The 18586-nt window shown below is 45.8% G+C and overlaps 1 protein-coding gene across 1 annotated transcript in view; it reads left to right on the top strand.

The window, feature by feature from the left end:
- LOC138493020 (2'-5'-oligoadenylate synthase 3-like) overlaps window positions 1–17986 on the top strand; it is a 352001-nt gene extending 334015 nt beyond the window's left edge. The window contains exons 9-13 of the mRNA XM_069620269.1: window positions 7207–7510; window positions 8134–8309; window positions 10419–10657; window positions 15552–15684; window positions 16776–17986. Of these exons, the coding sequence (XP_069476370.1) occupies window positions 7207–7510; window positions 8134–8309; window positions 10419–10657; window positions 15552–15684; window positions 16776–17048 (1125 nt within the window). The 3' untranslated portion in view covers window positions 17049–17986. The remainder of the gene's footprint in view (window positions 1–7206; window positions 7511–8133; window positions 8310–10418; window positions 10658–15551; window positions 15685–16775) is intronic.
- Window positions 17987–18586: the final 600 nt, after the last annotated feature.

Below are 18586 nucleotides of genomic sequence, written 5' to 3'. Positions count from 1 at the left end.
GAGGCTGATTTTCTCGAACACCCCATTTCCCCGGAAGAAGTAATAGACACCATATCCTCATTAAAGAGCGGCACTGCCCCGGGGGACGATGGCTTTACAGTTAAGTTTTATAAGACCTACAGATCCACGCTTGCCCCATTCATGGCTAAGATGTACAATGCTGCACTGGATCAAGGCACCCTCCCACCCACGATGATGTCTGCTTTAATCGTAGTCCTGCCTAAAGAGGGCAAGGATCCCTCCTATTGCCAATCATACCGCCCCATATCCCTCCTTAACACCGATGTTAAAATATTGGCTAAGCTCCTAGCGAATAGACTAGCAAAGCTCCTCCCTACCCTAGTACATGGAGACCAAGTGGGCTTCATCCCCGGTCGGCAGGGATCAGATAATATAAGAAAAACTCTCGACCTTATGCATGAGGCATCTAGACAGGGCGTGGAGGGGTACCTTCTCTCGCTAGACTCAGAAAAAGCCTTCGACCGCGTCGAGTGGCCTTACATGGGCAGGGTTCTCCGAAAGATGGGTCTGGGAGACAATTTTTGTGGATGGGTCGCAGCTCTATACAATGGTCCCTCGGCGAGAGTGCTGGTCAACGGAGGCACTTCAGAGCCTTTTTCCCTTTCTAGAGGTACCCGGCTGGGATGCCCCCTGTCACCCCTACTGTACGCTTTGGCAATGGAGCCCCTGGCCATTGCGGTTAGGAACGACCCAGAAATCACGGGAATAGGGTGTGGTGATTGTGACTTTAAGCAATCCTTATTTGCGGATGACATTCTGGGCTACCTAACAAATATTCAAGACTCCCTGCCCCGGTTATTTGATCTTGTACACTACTTCGGTTCCTTTTCTGGACTGAAAATAAACACGTCCATATCAAGCATCATGCCCATGGGTCCAGGGGATCGAGACATCGGAAGGGACGCCGACATTCTGGGGGTTAGAATTGAACGGAAATCCACTAGGTACCTGGGCACTACCATCCCCAGAGATCTATCCCAACTATACCAGTGCAACTTCCCGGGGATCCTTGCTCAGGTTAGCAGCGACCTCAGACGGTGGGCACCCCTCACGCGCTCCTGGCTTGAGCGCATGGTCACGGTGAAGATGAATATTTTGCCCCGCCTCCTCTACCTCTTCGCAGCGCTTCCAGTCATGATACCCGAGACCTTTTTTGAAGTGCTTCAGTCCCGTGTCCTCCAATTCATTTGGAACGGTAAGCGGCCGAGAGTTAAAACCTCCACCCTGACCCTCCCAAAGCTTTATGGTGGTTTTGGTCTCCCCGACTTCCGGCTCTATTATAAAGCAGCCCAACTCCGGGTGATGTTGGAGCATATGCGGGACGATATGGGAACATATTGGACATATGTCGAGGACATTCACACCCACCCGAAAAAAGTTAGAGACCTTTTGTGGGCCCCTCCTAAGGCTTTCCCTTCTCAGCTCAGAACACACCCCACCCTGGCAGCCTTGTGGGCAGTATGGAAGCCTAATAAAGCTAATAAACAACTGTCTTCATGGCCTTCCCCTTTGTCCTCGCACTGGGGCCCCCCCATTGATCTGGGCTCTAGGGGTTTCCGAGACACTCAGGCCTGGTCAGACATGGGTCTGGAGAGGGTCTCTCAGCTCTCACGAGAAGAGGGCTTCATAGAGTATGACAATCTGATCGAGGCACTGACAGATAGACCACCCACGGTCTTTGAATATTTACGTTTGAAGGGGATTTTAACCCACCCTCGCTGGGCTGACCAGCTTAGACGCTCCCTCACTCCTTTTGAAACTATCCTGGCTAAAAGTACAACTCGAAAGGGTTCTTTATCTAGGTTTTATAGCGTCTTGATAACAGCAGACCTAGAAGGTAGACAACCCTTCAAAAAAATATAGGAGGAAAGGCTGGGCATGCCATTGGATGATCACACTTGGAGGGCTGTCTTTAAAATTATCTTTACGGGCTCTCTGTATACCGCTGCCATGGAACATAGCTTTAAAATCCTCCATTCGTGGCACCGTCCCCCGGCCCTGCTGTCCAAGATGTTTAGAGATGAGTCCCCCTTTTGCCCTAGGGGCTGTCACCAACGAGGAACCTGGTTTCACATGTGGTGGGGTTGTCCGGTCATACAGGTTTACTGGTCGGAACTACTCAGCTGGATTAAAGATATCGAGAGGTTTGGCCCTTCCCTACACCCGTTGGAAATTCTACTGGGCACTCCTATGCCGGAGACAGAATCAAATGTTTATCCTAAGGTCATTGGGGCCATGCTACGAGCGGGGAGACTGGCGCTAACCCAAAAATGGAAAAGCGCCCTTGCCCCCTCCAAGGAGGAATGGCTCTGTAAACTTAGGTCGATTTTTGTATACGAAAAACTTACTGCAATAACAAACGATACTATGACTGATTTTCTACAGGAATGGACTGCAGTTCTTCTCCATGATGATTGTATTTCTATGCGGTTGTAGAATGAATACTGAGCTGCTTTGATATGGTACATGTTCTTACACCCCCTAAGGACCCGAGATGTTTCCTGTTCAACTGTCTTTTGGTCGGACCCCACTGTCTCAAGTGGTACCTCTAACAATCATGTGGTATGCAAGTGTTCGCCCCTAAGTTTAAATAAGTTTGCAACACCTCAAAACTTGGCATTTTGACCTATTGGGGGGGGTGGGGTGGGAGGAGGGAAATGGGGAAGGGAGTTATTGAAAAAAAAGAGAAAATATCATTGACGATCTGGTTCATTTTGATTGTTTTGCTGGTTGGGTCGGCTGTCCCGCCCATCCTTATATGTATATTGTCAATAAAAAACAAATTAAAAAAAAAAGTAACACCTATGGCAAAAATCTCAGCCTTCTACTATGGGTACATAGTAATTTAATATCCTGTAGACAGGCTGAGTAGTCCTAGGGTAACTTAGGTTAAGATCAGATAGCTCAAACAAGGAAGGTTATGCCAAAGAGAGAGGATGGCACTACCTGTCTGGATGAACTTCTTAAACGAAGACAAAAACATGCAAACCCACATCATCTGTCCTTAGGTGCTTGGTACTAGACAGAGTATGGGAGAGCTAAAAAGAGGGTTGTTCAGAGTGTAGGTAGGTTTATTGTTCGCCTCCACTGTTTCATAACCACTGCCTACTGGTTTCAGTGGTACAGGTGTGGATATGACCACTTTCTTCAGGACAGTCTTCTAAAAAGAAACTGGTAAGGTCAGACAGTTAATCACCAGCATTGACATGGGGGATATACTTTACCCCACTTCTTATTGCCATGGACTAGGAAGTTCAAGAGAGGAACCTAGGGACAAACAGAAGATAGTCCAAAGTAACTTCTCAATTACTGCTCCAGGCTAAATTGCTATAGAGGGTGCAGTGTACACCATGTCCCTCTATACACTACAGTGAAAGTGCAAGACATCGGTATGATACACATCTAGATACGTGATGAACTAAAACAATGCTACTACATGCATGCTTTTGTAATTTACAAAATCGTGCAATCGAAGGTGTCTCGGGCACAAATAATGTCAATATGCACTAACCTTCCATGCATCATTAGTCAGAATAGGTGATTGTGTCTGATGCAGGACCAGACTGTTGTCCGCGTATTTCACAGACAGCCTCAGGTTGTTCTTGCTGTAGAGACAATTGGATAAGTCATTAAAAGCTGTCCGGGTCGTTTTTAAATGCCCCAGGGCTTCTCTTGTAATTACATATCGAAAGGGGGGGCTTAGTAACAACAGTAAAGGAGAGTACAGGACCTGTTGAGTAAATACACTGACCTGGGGTGCTATCCCCTATTTGTATGGCACAGTTAAAGCACGATATTTTATCTATTAGTTGCATGGGCCACCTAACATCCCTTGTTTGCCCCCATTTGATCCTCAATTCTCGGGGGTGATTTACAAGGTGGCCAAGGCCGGTGGGTGAGCCAATGCAAGCCGTGACCCTAAAGCCACTGGTCGTGGCGATTCACTTGTTATTGTGCCGCAGCGTGTCTTAAGGATATGCACTTTCTTGATTAGAGAAAAGAGAAGCCGCCCGTAGGCCAAGGCCGCAAGGAGGTTCTTACTTAAGAACAGTTAATGGCCGGTCCCTCAGGAGACAGGCCTCATCCCATAATCGCAGCCCAAGTCCTTGAAACACCTTCCATGCCTCCTGCCCACACATGTTCCTCGCTACCTCTGGGTTTTCCTTCAGCCATTCCTTAACTTGGATGCAGTCCCCCCGCCTCACCCATGTCTACGATTCTCTGGGAAGACATGGCACATCCAGAGCTGATGTTGTTATAGTTTATCCTTGGAGTTGGTGAACCTTTGCCATAATAAGCGCTGTCCCAACAGTGGTAAGGTAGAACGCGGTAACCTTTGCATTTCTCCTGCTTTCATGCAAGCATGCTTAGTACGTCCTAGTTTAAGATGGGTACACTATTGGCTTAGTATTTACTCGTTAAATGTGTCTTTCTTTCTACACCCATGACCAGGTGCACTTCCTACACTCATGGGTGTTGCTAGGTCTGAAAAAGATCCGGGGCTACGCTAATGACGGGACTGTCGGGACTAGCTAGACTTTTGGTTCTATCCGGTTCTAGAACCAAAAGACCCGGGGCTATAGTCCCCACAACCCCCCCTGTGCTAGCGAAATGGCTGCCTACACTTCTGATAGTTTCCAGCACATAGTGACACCGTCTGTCAAGTTACCGGCCCTCTCCCACTACTTCAACACTCCATTCTAGAGACTGCCCAATGACCAGTAGTTCTCATCCGAGACAGCCCATATCTGGAAATGACAGTGACTCTCTGGTGAGTCCTTTGAGTAAGGGGCATTTGACACGGACCCTTGCTGAATCCATGCATATGAACTAAGGTACAAAGACCTCCTTTTGAGTCTGTCTTGCGGCGGTACTCCTTTAAATCTTCTGAGCCCTATGCAAGAAAGGCGACTTGCAATCCCTTTCTGCGTGGGTGCGTATGCGTTTTACTGGAATCCTTGCCGAGCCCTGTGGTCAGTGCTTCACACACTGAACAGGCCATGTGTGCAATTTACTGTACTATAGAAAATATAATAATAATAATACTACAGAATATATATCCCTAAAAGACTGCATCATAGACCCAACTCAAGTTCACCTCCAGTGGCTCCGGCTCAGTTCCATGCTTTCTGTCAATGTCCCTTTCTCGGTTGGGGTCTTCTGGATCACAAGTGCCTTGAATGACTAAGCAGATGCATGCCACTTTTTGCAGGCCACGCCCCTGAGTACAGCGATTGTGTCCGGGAGAGGCCCAGAACCCGAGCCCTCCATTTGGGTCCAGGCATGATATCCGCCCCATGAACCTCTTCCATATTGGCTTAGATCTTGCTCATCTCTGGATTCAGGCAACTCTACTTGACCTCTAGCAAGCACACCACCTCCGTGTGCTGCTCTATTGGAAGGAACCTTACCGGGTCTTACGCGATTCACGTGCTCCGTGCCCCCGTTGGCAAGGGTAGGCTCCCTCATAATTTTGCTCTCTTTCCTTTTGTATTTCACCCTATCACTTCTGTTCCCTTCACGAAACTCGAGGCTCCCTTATATACTTTTTAGTTTACCACATACTCTCGTCACAAACTGCTCCTTTTTACTGGGGCATGAGCCTCGCAAACGCACACCACCTGGGCCTCCCAGACTCTAACTGCACTTGCTCCAGTCCTGTTTCACTGTTGGCCCTAGAATCACTGTGTCACAGCGACACCATTGCATTCACATCACTCTTTTCCCCTCTTCATCACACCAACAGACAAAGTTCACTCACGTGGAATAGCTTATAGTTAAACCGTTAAAAACAGTTGGCACCAACAGGGCATCTATCAACTCTCCCACTGTGGAACCTGCTGTCAAGGTACTATAGACTGCTTTTACCAGATAGGGCTTCCCTTTTCCTGGAAAAGCCAGGTAAACCATCTCTCTGAGGCCCTCCTACCCTCAGACAAGCAAAAGAATCAGGCTTGACAACAACTCCCAAAACTCCAGTGTCTATCCCTCAGGGAAGCACTCAGAAAATATAGCCCACCTAATGGATGGCATTGCCTATGCTCTCCGCTGAGGGAGTGCTTCTTTGATTCTGCTGTAGGCTGGTACAAGCTTACGCCGAAAATCAGAATGGTTAGCATGGCACATCTAACAACTGCAACTTTTCCTTCAAAATTCAAATCCAACATTGTCAAAACAGTCGTTTGGCAGGTATTCTAATCTGCACCTTGGGTGGCACGTTCCACCTGGTCTCCTGGAGGGGAATATGCCCCTTCATAAAAAGACCATTTGAGCACTTCAGGGGTTAAGACACTCAGTGCCCAGGGTGGGCTATTGTGCCTCGAAGGTGTCCAAAGCACTTATGTTTGGATACTTTTATATAGCAGACTGACTTCCTTACTTTTTGCAGGAAGTCATGACCTGAATCTGGGTCACACCAATCTGTGGAGAGTGTGTGCCAAATTGAGCTGTAGCTCAGGGCGCCTTTTAAGACACACTCGGGGTGAGCAGTGGGGCTCATTGTATGCCCCTGGTCAATGGGCCAGAACAGAATTTACATGCGACACCGGCACGCCACCTGTAAATGATGTCGTGGGTCATTTTGGTCATATGTTCTCCACGGATTAGGGGGATGAACCTTAAAGGCTCTGCCTCACAACCCTCCTCTGTACATAAACTATAGAATATGTATGCATGTGGAGCGGCTTGAATCCATGTGGACTCCACCCATTTCTTTCCATTAAAAACTGGCAGCATTTATAAGGATTTTTATTTGCCCTCGGGCATGCGTGTAAATGGTAGGGCCCGCATTAACTCTTCTTTTGTTTTTAGAGGTGTAAAAAGGCACAGGAACTCAGGACCACCCAGATTCCCATGCCTAACAGAAAACAATCACAATGTCGTGAACAGGGGCCAGGACAGGGAAGTGTTACTGGCTGCAGTCCTCTACATACCATTTACTCCTCATTTAGAATGCAAGTGAATGTGAATTGTCCTTATATGGGCTCGGTTAATGGCCATGTCATCATTAACATCAGGTCAATATATTTCGTGAGCTGAAGCAATTAAACAGCTGCAACACATTTCCCATTAAATGGTTTTGACTTGATCTAAGTCTGCTTTCTGGATCTTAATACTGTTGAGCACCTTTTTTGGCACAGACATGAATCACTCTTGGTAACAAACATTTCTCTTCTGGCTCTGTAGGGCGGCTCCTCCGGCAAGGGCACAGCCGTCAGGAATGGGTCTGACGCTGACCTGGTTGTCTTCCTTGGCTGCTTCACCTGTTTCGAGGATCAGAACGAGGAACGCGGTGACATCATTAATGAAATCCATGAAATGTTGAATAAATGTTGGCAAAGCATTGCCTGCGACATAGAGATTGAAGAGCCGAAAGAAAAAATGGACCGCATGGGCCAATTGTACCAGCCGCGATCGCTGTCCATCATGCAGTCCCGCAAGGTGAAGGAGTCCATCTCTGTTGATGTTCTTCCAGCTTTCAATGCCTTAGGTGAGTATTCCCATCACAAGGTTTTGTTTGCAGGCAGTAGAGGCACTCCCATCTTATTGATGAATCGGGGGTGAGGGTGGAGTGAGGATTGAAGTGTGCCAGCGCAATCAGCAGAGGAGCTGGGCAGGTTACTGCAGCAGTGCTCTGCCCAATATTTGTGAAGACACTGCATTTTCCAATTCTTGAGTGCCCTTATGATTGAGGGCAAGCATTGAATTTCTTTAGGGCAAATGCTGAACATTTTTACTACTGGGATTTAAAAAGCGTGCCAGGCAGTCCTCGAATAAGCACAATGTCATGGCTTGTAAAGAGTTCTGTGCATGTTACAGCGAAAGCTACAAACAACTTTTAAACTTTTAGCTATACTTTCCAAAATGTGAGAGAGAGGTTGCATGGGTGTAATTGGGGTTTCCATTGCCCCCGAGCTGTTCAATCCAGAGAGAAAGTAAAAACCCAATCCAGGGGGAATTACACCTCTGCAGAACACCCATTAATCCTACATGTGCCCCTTTTTGTACACGTCTTTGCACAGAGTAGAGCTGTAGCTGGTATCTCGTATGATTGAGGGAGTGCATACTTAAGGACTAAGTAATGATTGCACGACTCCCTGGCCATTCCTGCAGGCTCCATCTCTGCTGATATGAAACCAGACCCTGAGGTTTACGTTTCCTTGATCAACGCCAAAGGACTTCCGGGTGACTTCTCTCCTTGCTTCACTGAACTTCAAAGGAACTTTGTGAAGCGTCGCCCGGGAAAGCTGGAAAACCTGATTCGCCTGGTGAAGCACTGGTTCAAGGAGGTGAGATAGTGATGCACCTCACAAACTGAATTATCTGCCTGTGCTTAAGTCCTAGGTGTTATTGTTGGGTGGGGGTAGATAACAATGTCATGCTCTTGTATGAAAATGAAACGTTGCCCTTGTAGACTGTCAAAAAGTACATGGCAAATTCGGGCAGATGAGGGATGCAATCAGAAAAATTCAATCAAAATGGGTAATACCAAAGATTATTTAGCATTTGGCCTTGATGTGTGATTAATACCTCTATGGTACACAGCAAACGTTCGCTTTTCCTGCGGAGGCTATTCTTGGGCTATCTATTGCCCCACCTCCTTGGCTGTGAGGGACATTTTTGAAGATCCATGCACAAATGTTCAATTATCTCCCCCTTTCTATCAATCATAAGAGTGCTAATCACCTGCCATGTCCTTTCAATTACTGGCCACTCACTGGGATAATCACATTTGGTAGTGAAAGTGGACGTCAGTCTATACGTTTGTTTGAGCGAGGAAAAACCCCCATCTCCATGTTTGTGTGTTTGTTTGTTTTATATTTATAATGCGCAGCATACCCTAAGGTAACAGGGTGCAGCAGTTTCATGAATATGTGAAGATTGGTTACAACAGCGTCAATAAATACATACAGGTATTAAATACAAGGGTAAATACAGATAGAACATGCATATCGGCGGATGCTACAAGAGCAAAAATACAAATGATACATACAGCATGCTTGCAACAGCAATATATACAGGTATAGGTGATAGTGAGGTGAATGTGTACAGGTATATAAAGGGGGTAGCTGTGGCTCCTCACAGTGGATCCTGACAGCTTGCTACATTTAGTGATCAGTCGCTTTCAACCAGAGGATGGTGTTGGTCCTAAAGTTTTGGTAGGGAAGGTCAGTTCTCAATGTGGGTGGTAGGGAGTTCCACAATTTAGCTGCTTTCACCTGGAAGCTATTGCCACCGATTGTAGAGCGCTTGAAATTAGGAATAGAGAGGCAATCTTTATAAACTGTTCTGGAAGGTCTCAGGGAGATGTGTCTATGGAATCTGTTGACCAGGTAAATGGGTGCAGCGTTAGTAAGGGATTTGTAGGTGAGTGACACGGTTTTTAGGAGGATTTTGTCATTGGTAGGGAGCCAGTTAATCTGTTGGCTACTCTCAGAGATGTGGTCTCTTCTGGAGATGCTTAATGCCGCTTTAAGGGCATTATTTTGTAGGGTTTGGATTTTTCTAATGGTAGCTTTGGTTGACCCAAGATAGAGGGCGTTGCAATAGTCCAGGCGCGACAGGATGAGGGCTCTAATGTCGGAGAGAAATGGTTTAGCATGTCCTTTCAATCCACAGTCATTCTGGAGGGAGCCCCCTCTAGGGATGGCTGGAGTAAGATCCAATGCCTATTCAATCTCTGGTGGTGAGAACTTCTAGGGAACAAGTATAGAGATGCTGGAATAAGTCTCTAAGTCTGTTCAGCCCCATTTGTCTTTGGAGGAAGTACCTCTTGAGATGGTTGTAGTCAATCTCCATGTCCACTCAGTATTTGATGTCTTTGGAGATAGTAAATCCATTACTAGAGGTAATACATCTCCATTCCCATTCAATTCCAGGTTCCTTTAGAAGCAATACCCCCTGGGATCGTAGCAGTCATTTTCCATGTCTTTTCAGCCTCTGCAGTGTTTTGAGATAGTACCTCTAGAGATGGTTGGAGTAAGTCTCCATCTGCATTCAATCCCTTGTATCTTTGACGAGCATATACAGGGGTTGGTTGACGTAAGTGTCCATGTCATTTCGATACCTGGCCTCTCGTTCTCTCTTAATCATGGATCTGCGTGCTGTGGCACTCCAGATAATTTGGACTATGTCTCCCTTGATCCCTCACCATTGACTGTGTTGGACAGGGCTTATTGCAGTTTTTTAAAAAACATCTGGAGAGCCAAAAGTTGCAGGCCCCCGGTCTGGAGGGTGTACCTCTAGCTTGCTCAATAGCTTCTATCTTGTAGACCCCCACTAAGAGATAACCTGCGATTACTTGCTCCATGTCTACAAAGTTTATTTAATGTGGAAAAAAAACGTGTTCTGCACTTCAGATATGCATGGACTCACTCAAGGTTTCTTTTTTCTATCAGCATGTTAAAAGCAAATATAAGGACCAATCTCTACCACCTAAGTATGCCCTGGAGCTGCTGACCATCTTTGCGTGGGAGCAGGGCAGTGGGGCTGAGGATTTCTGCACTGAAGAAGGTTTCTGCACCATCCTGAACCTGCTCTGCCAGTACCAGAAACTCTGCATCTACTGGACTGAGAACTATGATTTTGAGAACCAGATCGTGGGGGACTATGTGAGAAGACAACTGAGAAAGCCCAGGTGAGCTATATGGTCACATTGTCTTGATTTAGCTGTATGCCTGTCCCGCCTTATTTTATTTGGTGTATTTTTATACTGCAGACCCACCCCCAAAGGGAAGCCAAGTGCTTTACATAGCACAGTGAAAGGTGATAACAGCCAGAACTGTGCAGGCTTTACTGTATGCCTTGGTATTTACAGAGAACAAGAGGTTATATTGGATGGGAGGAGGATGCACACATTGGATAGGAAGATACAAGCAGGTGGTAAATTGAAGCAGATGATGGTTATGTATGTAGTTGAGGGTAAAGAAGTGTAAACAGATGTCATAATGAGTTTAGTTTATTCCTGAATTATAGTAAGACAGGAGCAAGGCCCAGGTATGATGACAGAGTGCTAGTGTGCAGGATCATAATATGAGAAGCCTTTTCTTGCTCATCTCTCTGGATTTCCTCTGGGATTGCAGGAACATTTGAATGGAGTTGTGCACTGTTTGTTCCGCGTGGAGCAGCTTCCCCCTTAGGTAGTCAGGTTTTCCGGTATTTGATGTTTCATTGATGCACAGAGAACTTGAATTGAATGCAAGCCTGCAGAGGAAGGCAGTGGAGCTCCATGTGTCCGGGGTGCTATAACTGAATTTCGGGTGACCTGTGGTTAGGCTTGCTGAGGCATGGAAAGCAATCTACAGTGGAGAAAGGAGAACCTGATATGGGACATTACTGGGCCCCATCGAGCGAAAGTTGTTAGTCGGATGAAATGTGTGTTCCTTGGGAGGAAAGTGGCCTGAGGCCATGCCATTGGCGTGTTCTTTCTAATATGATCTTTGAATGAGCGATCAGGGTCTATCTGGACACCACAACACTTGGCAGTAGAAGAGAATCTGTTGAGATTCGCTTTTGAGAGCCATTCTTCTGTTGGAGACAGGGGTTTGCAAAACAGATGAGAATTAATCCATTGTCTGTTATTTCCTGTTTGCGGTACACTAAAGATATCCAGGTCTTAAAGGTGTCCAAACAGGATTGGAGGTGTTCAGTGTAACAGACTAACAACACCTTGAGATGGAGCTTTTTGTCTGCATGTTGATGGAGAGAGAGATTTGTTAAGACAGTAGAACTCCCAATGGCTACATATGATGGTTGAATATCATTGGGGATGAGATAGGACCTTGTTGTACTCTAAGGGTGGCAGAAAGGGGTGGCGATCTCGATAATTCCCTTTTGGCATATTATTGCGTATTGGAGGGGAAAGTAGCAAAAATGCAAGCTAGAGTGGCACCCATGCAGGAAGAGAGCAGATACTTGTGAACAGCTGTTTTAATGGCTGATGATAGATCTAGGAGACTTGGGAAGCAAGAGTCACATTTCTCATGAATTCTCATGGCATTGATTACCTGGAGAGTAGCTGTCTCGATGGGCAGCCTATTCAGAAACCAAACTGGTAGGACTGGAGGAGGCTGTTGTAGTCATTTTGATCTTGCTATTGCTTTGTTACAGACTTCTCCAATATTTTGCCAAGGAAAGGGCAAAGAGTGTTGGGGCAGGAATTGACATGGCCATCTGGCTCTAGATACTTTCTTTGAAGAATGCTAGGATTTATCTAGTTTTGAGGGAGGATGGGAATCTGCCGGACCACAGAGAGGAGTTTTGAGGGATTTAATGATAGTGGAAGGTACAAAGTCATCTTCATAGGATGCCGCTTTAATGGACATGCTACTGGAATGGAAAGTGTCTATTGTGAGGGGTGATATTGATATTGATATTTTATTTCTATCACGCTAGTACACAAGTGTTTCAGAGCGCGACAAGGCAAGGGAGGGGAACAGGGGAGAACAAAACAGTGATCTTACTAGGCCCAGTGACATTGAGAACGCGCAGGTGCATGGGAGAGGGGGAGGGGGAAAGTGCATGGAAGGGGGGAGAAGTGGAAAGTCTGAAGCAGAGGAGAAATAGATAAATATCAATAAATAAATAATAAAGGCAACAAACAGTGGTAGTGGAGCCAGAAATGTGCAAGTGCTAGGTTAAAGGCAGCAGACAGGGTAGGTCTGACAAGTGCAGGAAGAAATAGGGGGGGGCTGTATGGGTACAGATACAGACCCCAGTTCAAGGGGTGGCCCGGAGGCAGTGCAGGAGGGTGGCGGGGTGAGCAGGTGCCTGGGCCCGGAGGACTGAGGGTGGCCAGGTCCACAGTGCCAAGAGAGAACAGGTCAGCAGGGGAGAGGGGTAGGGAAGGCAGAAGAAAAGAGGAAGGTCTTGAGGTGCTTCCGGAACCGGAGATGGTTCTCCTCAAGTTTTAGAGTGGCAGGGAGGCTGTTCCAGAGGGAGGCACCAGCCGAAGACAGAGATCTACCCCCAGCTCGTTTCTTTGGAAAACGACAGACCCCGAGGGAGTTAGAGGTAGAGGAGCGAAGACCTCGAGAGGGGAGGTATTTGCAGAGGGATAGCTGAAGGTATTTTGGACCCAGGCCCCAGAAAGCCTTGTGGACAATGCAGAGGGTTTTGAATTTAATCCTTGCATCCACTGGGAGCCAATGGAGAGATTTCAGAGCTGGAGAGATACGATCCCTGGGCTTGAGGGCGAGGTGGCATTGTGTGGCATCATTGTGTATTGTGGGGGCTCGGAAATCTGCCTGTGTTCATCTCCATTATTTCAATTGATGCTTTTCATTTTGTTGAGATTGTTCGAATGAATGGGGAATGATGTGCAGGATCGGGTCAGTGCAAAATGTTACTGTTTGGAAGCGGGTGTTGCTTTCATGTTTTATTTTGCCTCTGCTATTGTTTTGTTGTAGTATCTGCTTTTGCTTTGTGGATTAAGAGTTTCCAGGGGGTTTGTTAGAGCTTCAGATCTTTTCAAGTTTCCTAATGTAGCTCTCGTTGGCATGGAGTTCATGGTGTGCCAAGGTGGGGGTTGTGATCTGATTTTTGGTATTTTCTTGATGTATATGCCCAAGAGAGTGAGTTTGTGAAGTAGTAAGTCTGTTGTGTTGGTGTGTTATGCTATGTCAGAGAAAAGTGTTTCTTGTCACGTCTCACTGGGGTTGTTTTTACTTGATCTGAAATAGAGAATGCGGTGCAGTCAGGTGGAATAAGATTGCTTGGTGGCTGGCTGACCTAGGATATGGTGGAGTGGGATAGAATTGGGGTTGCCGAGATAACAAGGTCTAAGGTCTTAGCCTTAGAGTTTCTCTGTGGGGTGATATGAAGTTGAGGTTGAATGAGCGAGTGATGTCAAGGAAGCACTGGGGCCTAGGAGGTTAAACTCTCTGTTGTTCAGGGTCGTCTGCACTTGTTTCTGTTTTGTTCCAGTTGTTTTTTAGGGTTGTTGCTAGGCACTCGTGAGTGCCTCTTTCTCTGACTCACACCCTCTTTGCCAAAGGTGGTAACTCAGATTAGCTCAGAATTCTACCGTATTCCCTTTCTATTTCAAACACAGAACGTACAGCGTATCATTCAAAGAGTGATCACATCTTCTCTGTTGCCGCATTATTATATCATAGCTAAGCATGAGTTATCAGAATATTTCAAAGAAAGAAAGAGGGGAAGGCGCCGGCCTTATTGTCCCAAATTATTCTCACTACACGCTGATGTTATCTATTGTGCGCCATCACCTTCCTTCCATCTTGTTCTCTCACCCCAGTACATGTATCATTTGCTCCCTCATTGCTTTTAAACTTTAGTTCTTCCTGCTCTCACACATTACTTACAAGTCTCTGTCTGTCTCACCAGTGTTTTGTCCTCTTCAGGTCTGCTGCCACTCTCTTGACCTACTTTTTGTTCGGGGTTGGCTCCAGCCCCATAACAGTTGGTGGGCTAAAATGTCGGCATACCAGTCTGGGGTGTACTCGCAATGGTGAAATCTGACCAAACCCACACATTCATCCTGCACATGGCGGGGTCTGACCCTGTGCTATCAGTACATGCAATTTCAGGAGATTGATGATTTTGCGGTTGTTGGCTCCAGCCCCACAACAGTTGGTGGACTGATATTTTGGGCCGAGGTCGGCATACCAGCTTAGGGTGTACTGGCGATGGTGAAATCTGATCAACCCCACAAATTCGTCCTGCACAGGGTGGGGCTATCAGTATAGGGGATTTTCCCAAAATTAGGAAGTTAGGACACATTGTCGGCGTTAGGGGAGTTTTCCTGAAGTCCCACTTGGAGGTAAGACTTTAGTAAGCTTTCCCACGGTTTGTAGATCCCCAACTCTTAGTTTCAGTCTGTACTACTGCTGAAACCTTGGTAGAGTGGCAGAGCAGTCAGGCTTTTCTTAAGAGGAAGATGTGAGCTGTAGGTAAGTACACTGAACCCAATTAGTAAAGCACACCAAAGAAACACTTACATGTATATTAAAATATAGATTTATTATATTTACACAAGATTCACTTTAAATTATTTTGCACAATAAACCAAAACACATAGGAATACTTTAGAATACTTTTCAAAGGCCACTGCTTAGTTTATAGTTGCTCGCGGTTAAATTTGTTACAGCTTTTGACAGTAATGACAGTTCTATCGTATTATCGGTATAACGCGCACTTGCTAATCCTAGTAGAAATACGGTAAGGACATTAACTCTGCATACACATATAAGATAGTGACTTTTGGGAAGGAAAATTGTTGGTTAGTGCAACACTAGCAGTTCTTAAGGTTTAAGAGGCAGTTTCTTCGCACAGCAAGTCTTTTAAGGTCCAAAACACAACCCTAGCTAAAAGCAGATACATTAAGAATCCAACAAAATAATTTTTCCTCATTTATTTTACCACATCTACCCACAGTCTGTGCTTCCTTATTGGCACAGTACACAAATACTATTAACAAAACGTTTTAATTTCACATATGTCTCTGCCTATCACTCTGTCCCTGCGGGGGAGGCACTTGCAACATTAGAAAACCATTTAATTTCCCATTTTAGACCCGTGATCCTGGACCCTGCAGATCCAACAGGAATCCTTGGGCAAGAGGCCTCCTGGAATCTCGTAGCCGAAGAAGCAGCCATGTGTCTGCAGTCAGCATGCTGTTTCGACTGTGAACTATGGAGTGTGGAGGTAAGACTGTACCAAAAACCCAACTAATTTCTCACAATGCGGGCAACGTCGATGGTAGAGGCAACCAGTTGGCACTTTTCACTACTTCGGGTGCACTTGCAATGTTTTATGCATCCGGCCCATTCCCACAATTTCAAGCAGGGATTGCTCATACACCATTCAGTGCAGCCAATATATGTGGGATAAGGGCACTGGGGGGTCAAACTGACTGGTGAGCCTAATATGATGGGATGCTGCCAGAAGGGTGTGTTCTCAGTAGTTTAAAGGTATACTTTCAAGCATTCGAATTATTTTCCTGTCAATAGGTACTCTCCCCTGTCAGGCATTGTTACAAGGACGCCTTCTGTAGGGGGCCTACCACAGAAAACACTCTTTGAATGAGTTGTCATATGGGTACACTTTTATATGGGACATGTTTAGAATGAATTCTCCTAGTAGGGATTACTTTAACAAGGTATGTTACTATTTTACATCATGTCAGTCTCATTACCCTATAACTGCCTCATCACCACCTGATCTGCACCTCTGCCCCACTCATTGGCTCCAGGCTGTGTCCTTTGTCACACTCATTGGCCCAGAACTGCCACAGCTTTTCTCCCCCATGACACCACCAAAGCAACATACCTTTCTCTCATGTGCAGGCCAGTCCCACTATAGCCCCAAGCTCTCTGCCCTTTGGGTGGCATGTAGAAACAGGAAGCAGGGAGAGATGTGTCAATCACCCCTATCTCTGAATTCTGCCTCTGCCTTGCACCAAGGAGGTTCACATCTCAAAATGTCAGAACAGGGCACGCCAGGGCTTTTCACCTCTGATGCCTTTAAAGGGCATGAGGCCCTGCAGGGGCAGGGTCACATGCAAGCCTGCCACAGATTGATGCTTTGTCTGCAGGTAGAGATTTCTTCTGCCTGCAGAGCACTGTGCTCTCACAACGGAGTGCCCCGCTTTTCTTTTTTGGGCCCCTCAAATGGGCATTTGTGTTTGTATTTATTTTTGCCTATGTAACGTTATGTAGGGTGAGGGGGCATGGTGCTTTTGGCCATTATGGAAGGGCCACCACTGTTCACATTTAACATATTCTGTCTTCTTGCAGCCAGTGATCCCAGTGCCTCGAGCTACATCCCCACCTCCAAAGAAACAAATATTTGTTAGAAACCCAGATGGCAGAACCATTCCATATTTGGTCTGGCCCAAACTCTCTGTGGAACGCCTAAAGATGATGATCGAGAAGAGGACAAAAATCCCAGTGGAACAGCAACGCTTGACCTACTGCGGCAGGGAACTAGAAGATGACAACACCCTGGGATATTACAAGATCCGCAATGAGGCTACTCTCTTCTTGTTAATGAGACTGAGGGGGGGATAAGACTGCACTGAACGCAAAAGATGAACCACATACTTCCAGTGCCAGTGCAAGGTAAGTGGGCCGGCATTGTGGCCACAAGTGGACAGGTTAACCTTAGGGTAACATCGAATGAACAGGAGACCCCTGGAGTGCCTGCACATTGATGGGAGAATCTCCAAGGTCATAGCAAAGGGAAGGGGGACCCTAAAGTGGCATCACAGTGGCAAGATAATCTTTGATGATAGCACAGTGTTGGAATGACCCTGAGGTGACTCCACAGCCTTTCAAAACTTTCCAAGATACCGACATAGGGGCAGGAGGGACATAGAGTGATGGCATGCAGGCTAGAAAACTAACTGTACAAAGGAGATGTCCAGAGACACTTGAAAGGGTGGAAGAACGCAAGAGTAACTGGACAGGATAGGGAGTTCCACAGAGCCCACAGCCAAGGGGAACTCTTCAAGAGAAGCTCTTAAGTTACAGTTGAGGGAAAGGAATCCCCAGCTACGTAGTAAAGGGTAGATGAATACCAAGACTTGTGGTTGAGGGACATGAAAACCCAGACTGGTAGTAGAAATTAGGAAAATACCTAGAATGCTAGCAGATGGAAAGAGTAACCAGACTAAAGTAGGAAGTAGGTGAATGCCCAGGCTATAGTAGAAAGTAGAATAGCCAGATTGATAGTATGTGGACAGGGAATACCCTGTCTGATGGTAGTAAGTAGTTGAATAGCCAAAGTAATATTAGAAAGTAATATAATGCCTACTTTTATAATAGTTGGACAGTGAATACACAGATTGCTAGAAGGTAGCATAGATCCCAGACTGGAAAAATGAACATGGAAGAACTGTGCGACAGATTTCTAATAATATAGAATCGCAGAACCCTCAAAGCATTAACACTTACTGTGAAACCCTTCAGAGGGTGAGCACCGCATATCAGAACTACCAGACTATAAGAAATTAAGAAATTATTCTGAATACCACCATAATGTAAACACAACAGACCTGAGTGCACAGATCTTGCCTTCATCAAGTGTATGCCAGTGGCTAATATACATGACGGTAAAGGGATGATGGGAGTATAGAGTGTGTCTGTTGTCTTTTAGTAAACTGATCTAATTTCTTAATTTGTAAACATCCTTTCAAATATCATTAGTTTTGCTATTAGGTGGTGCTGAAAGCAATACCTTTAGGCCAAAACTATTGTCATTAAAATAAGAGCTTTAAAATAAGGGCTTCAAATAGGATCACTAAATGAGGGTCTGTAATGCTTTTCAAAGGAGATGACACATGAGGACGAATACATAGGCTTTTGTTGTTGTTTGGTTATGTGTCCGTCCATTTAACGCCCATCTCCAAGTCAAATCTATATGATTTTATACCCATTTCCACCCATTCCACCCAAAGCCACACCCCTTTTGCACTCTTTCCCTGCATTTGTATTGTGTGCTGAATTTGGCAGCCGTTTTTACTTCCAAAATGGCGGCAGCTATATGTTAATGTTTGTAAAAAGTTATCTTACTTGTTTTTTTATTTAAAAAATATGTTAGTGCTTTT

Source organism: Ambystoma mexicanum, chromosome 10 (genome assembly GCF_040938575.1).
Source record: "Ambystoma mexicanum isolate Mex_15411 chromosome 10, UKY_AmexF1_1, whole genome shotgun sequence".
Taxonomy (NCBI): Eukaryota; Metazoa; Chordata; class Amphibia; order Caudata; family Ambystomatidae; genus Ambystoma; species Ambystoma mexicanum.
This window is presented reverse-complemented; position numbering and strand designations above follow the sequence as displayed.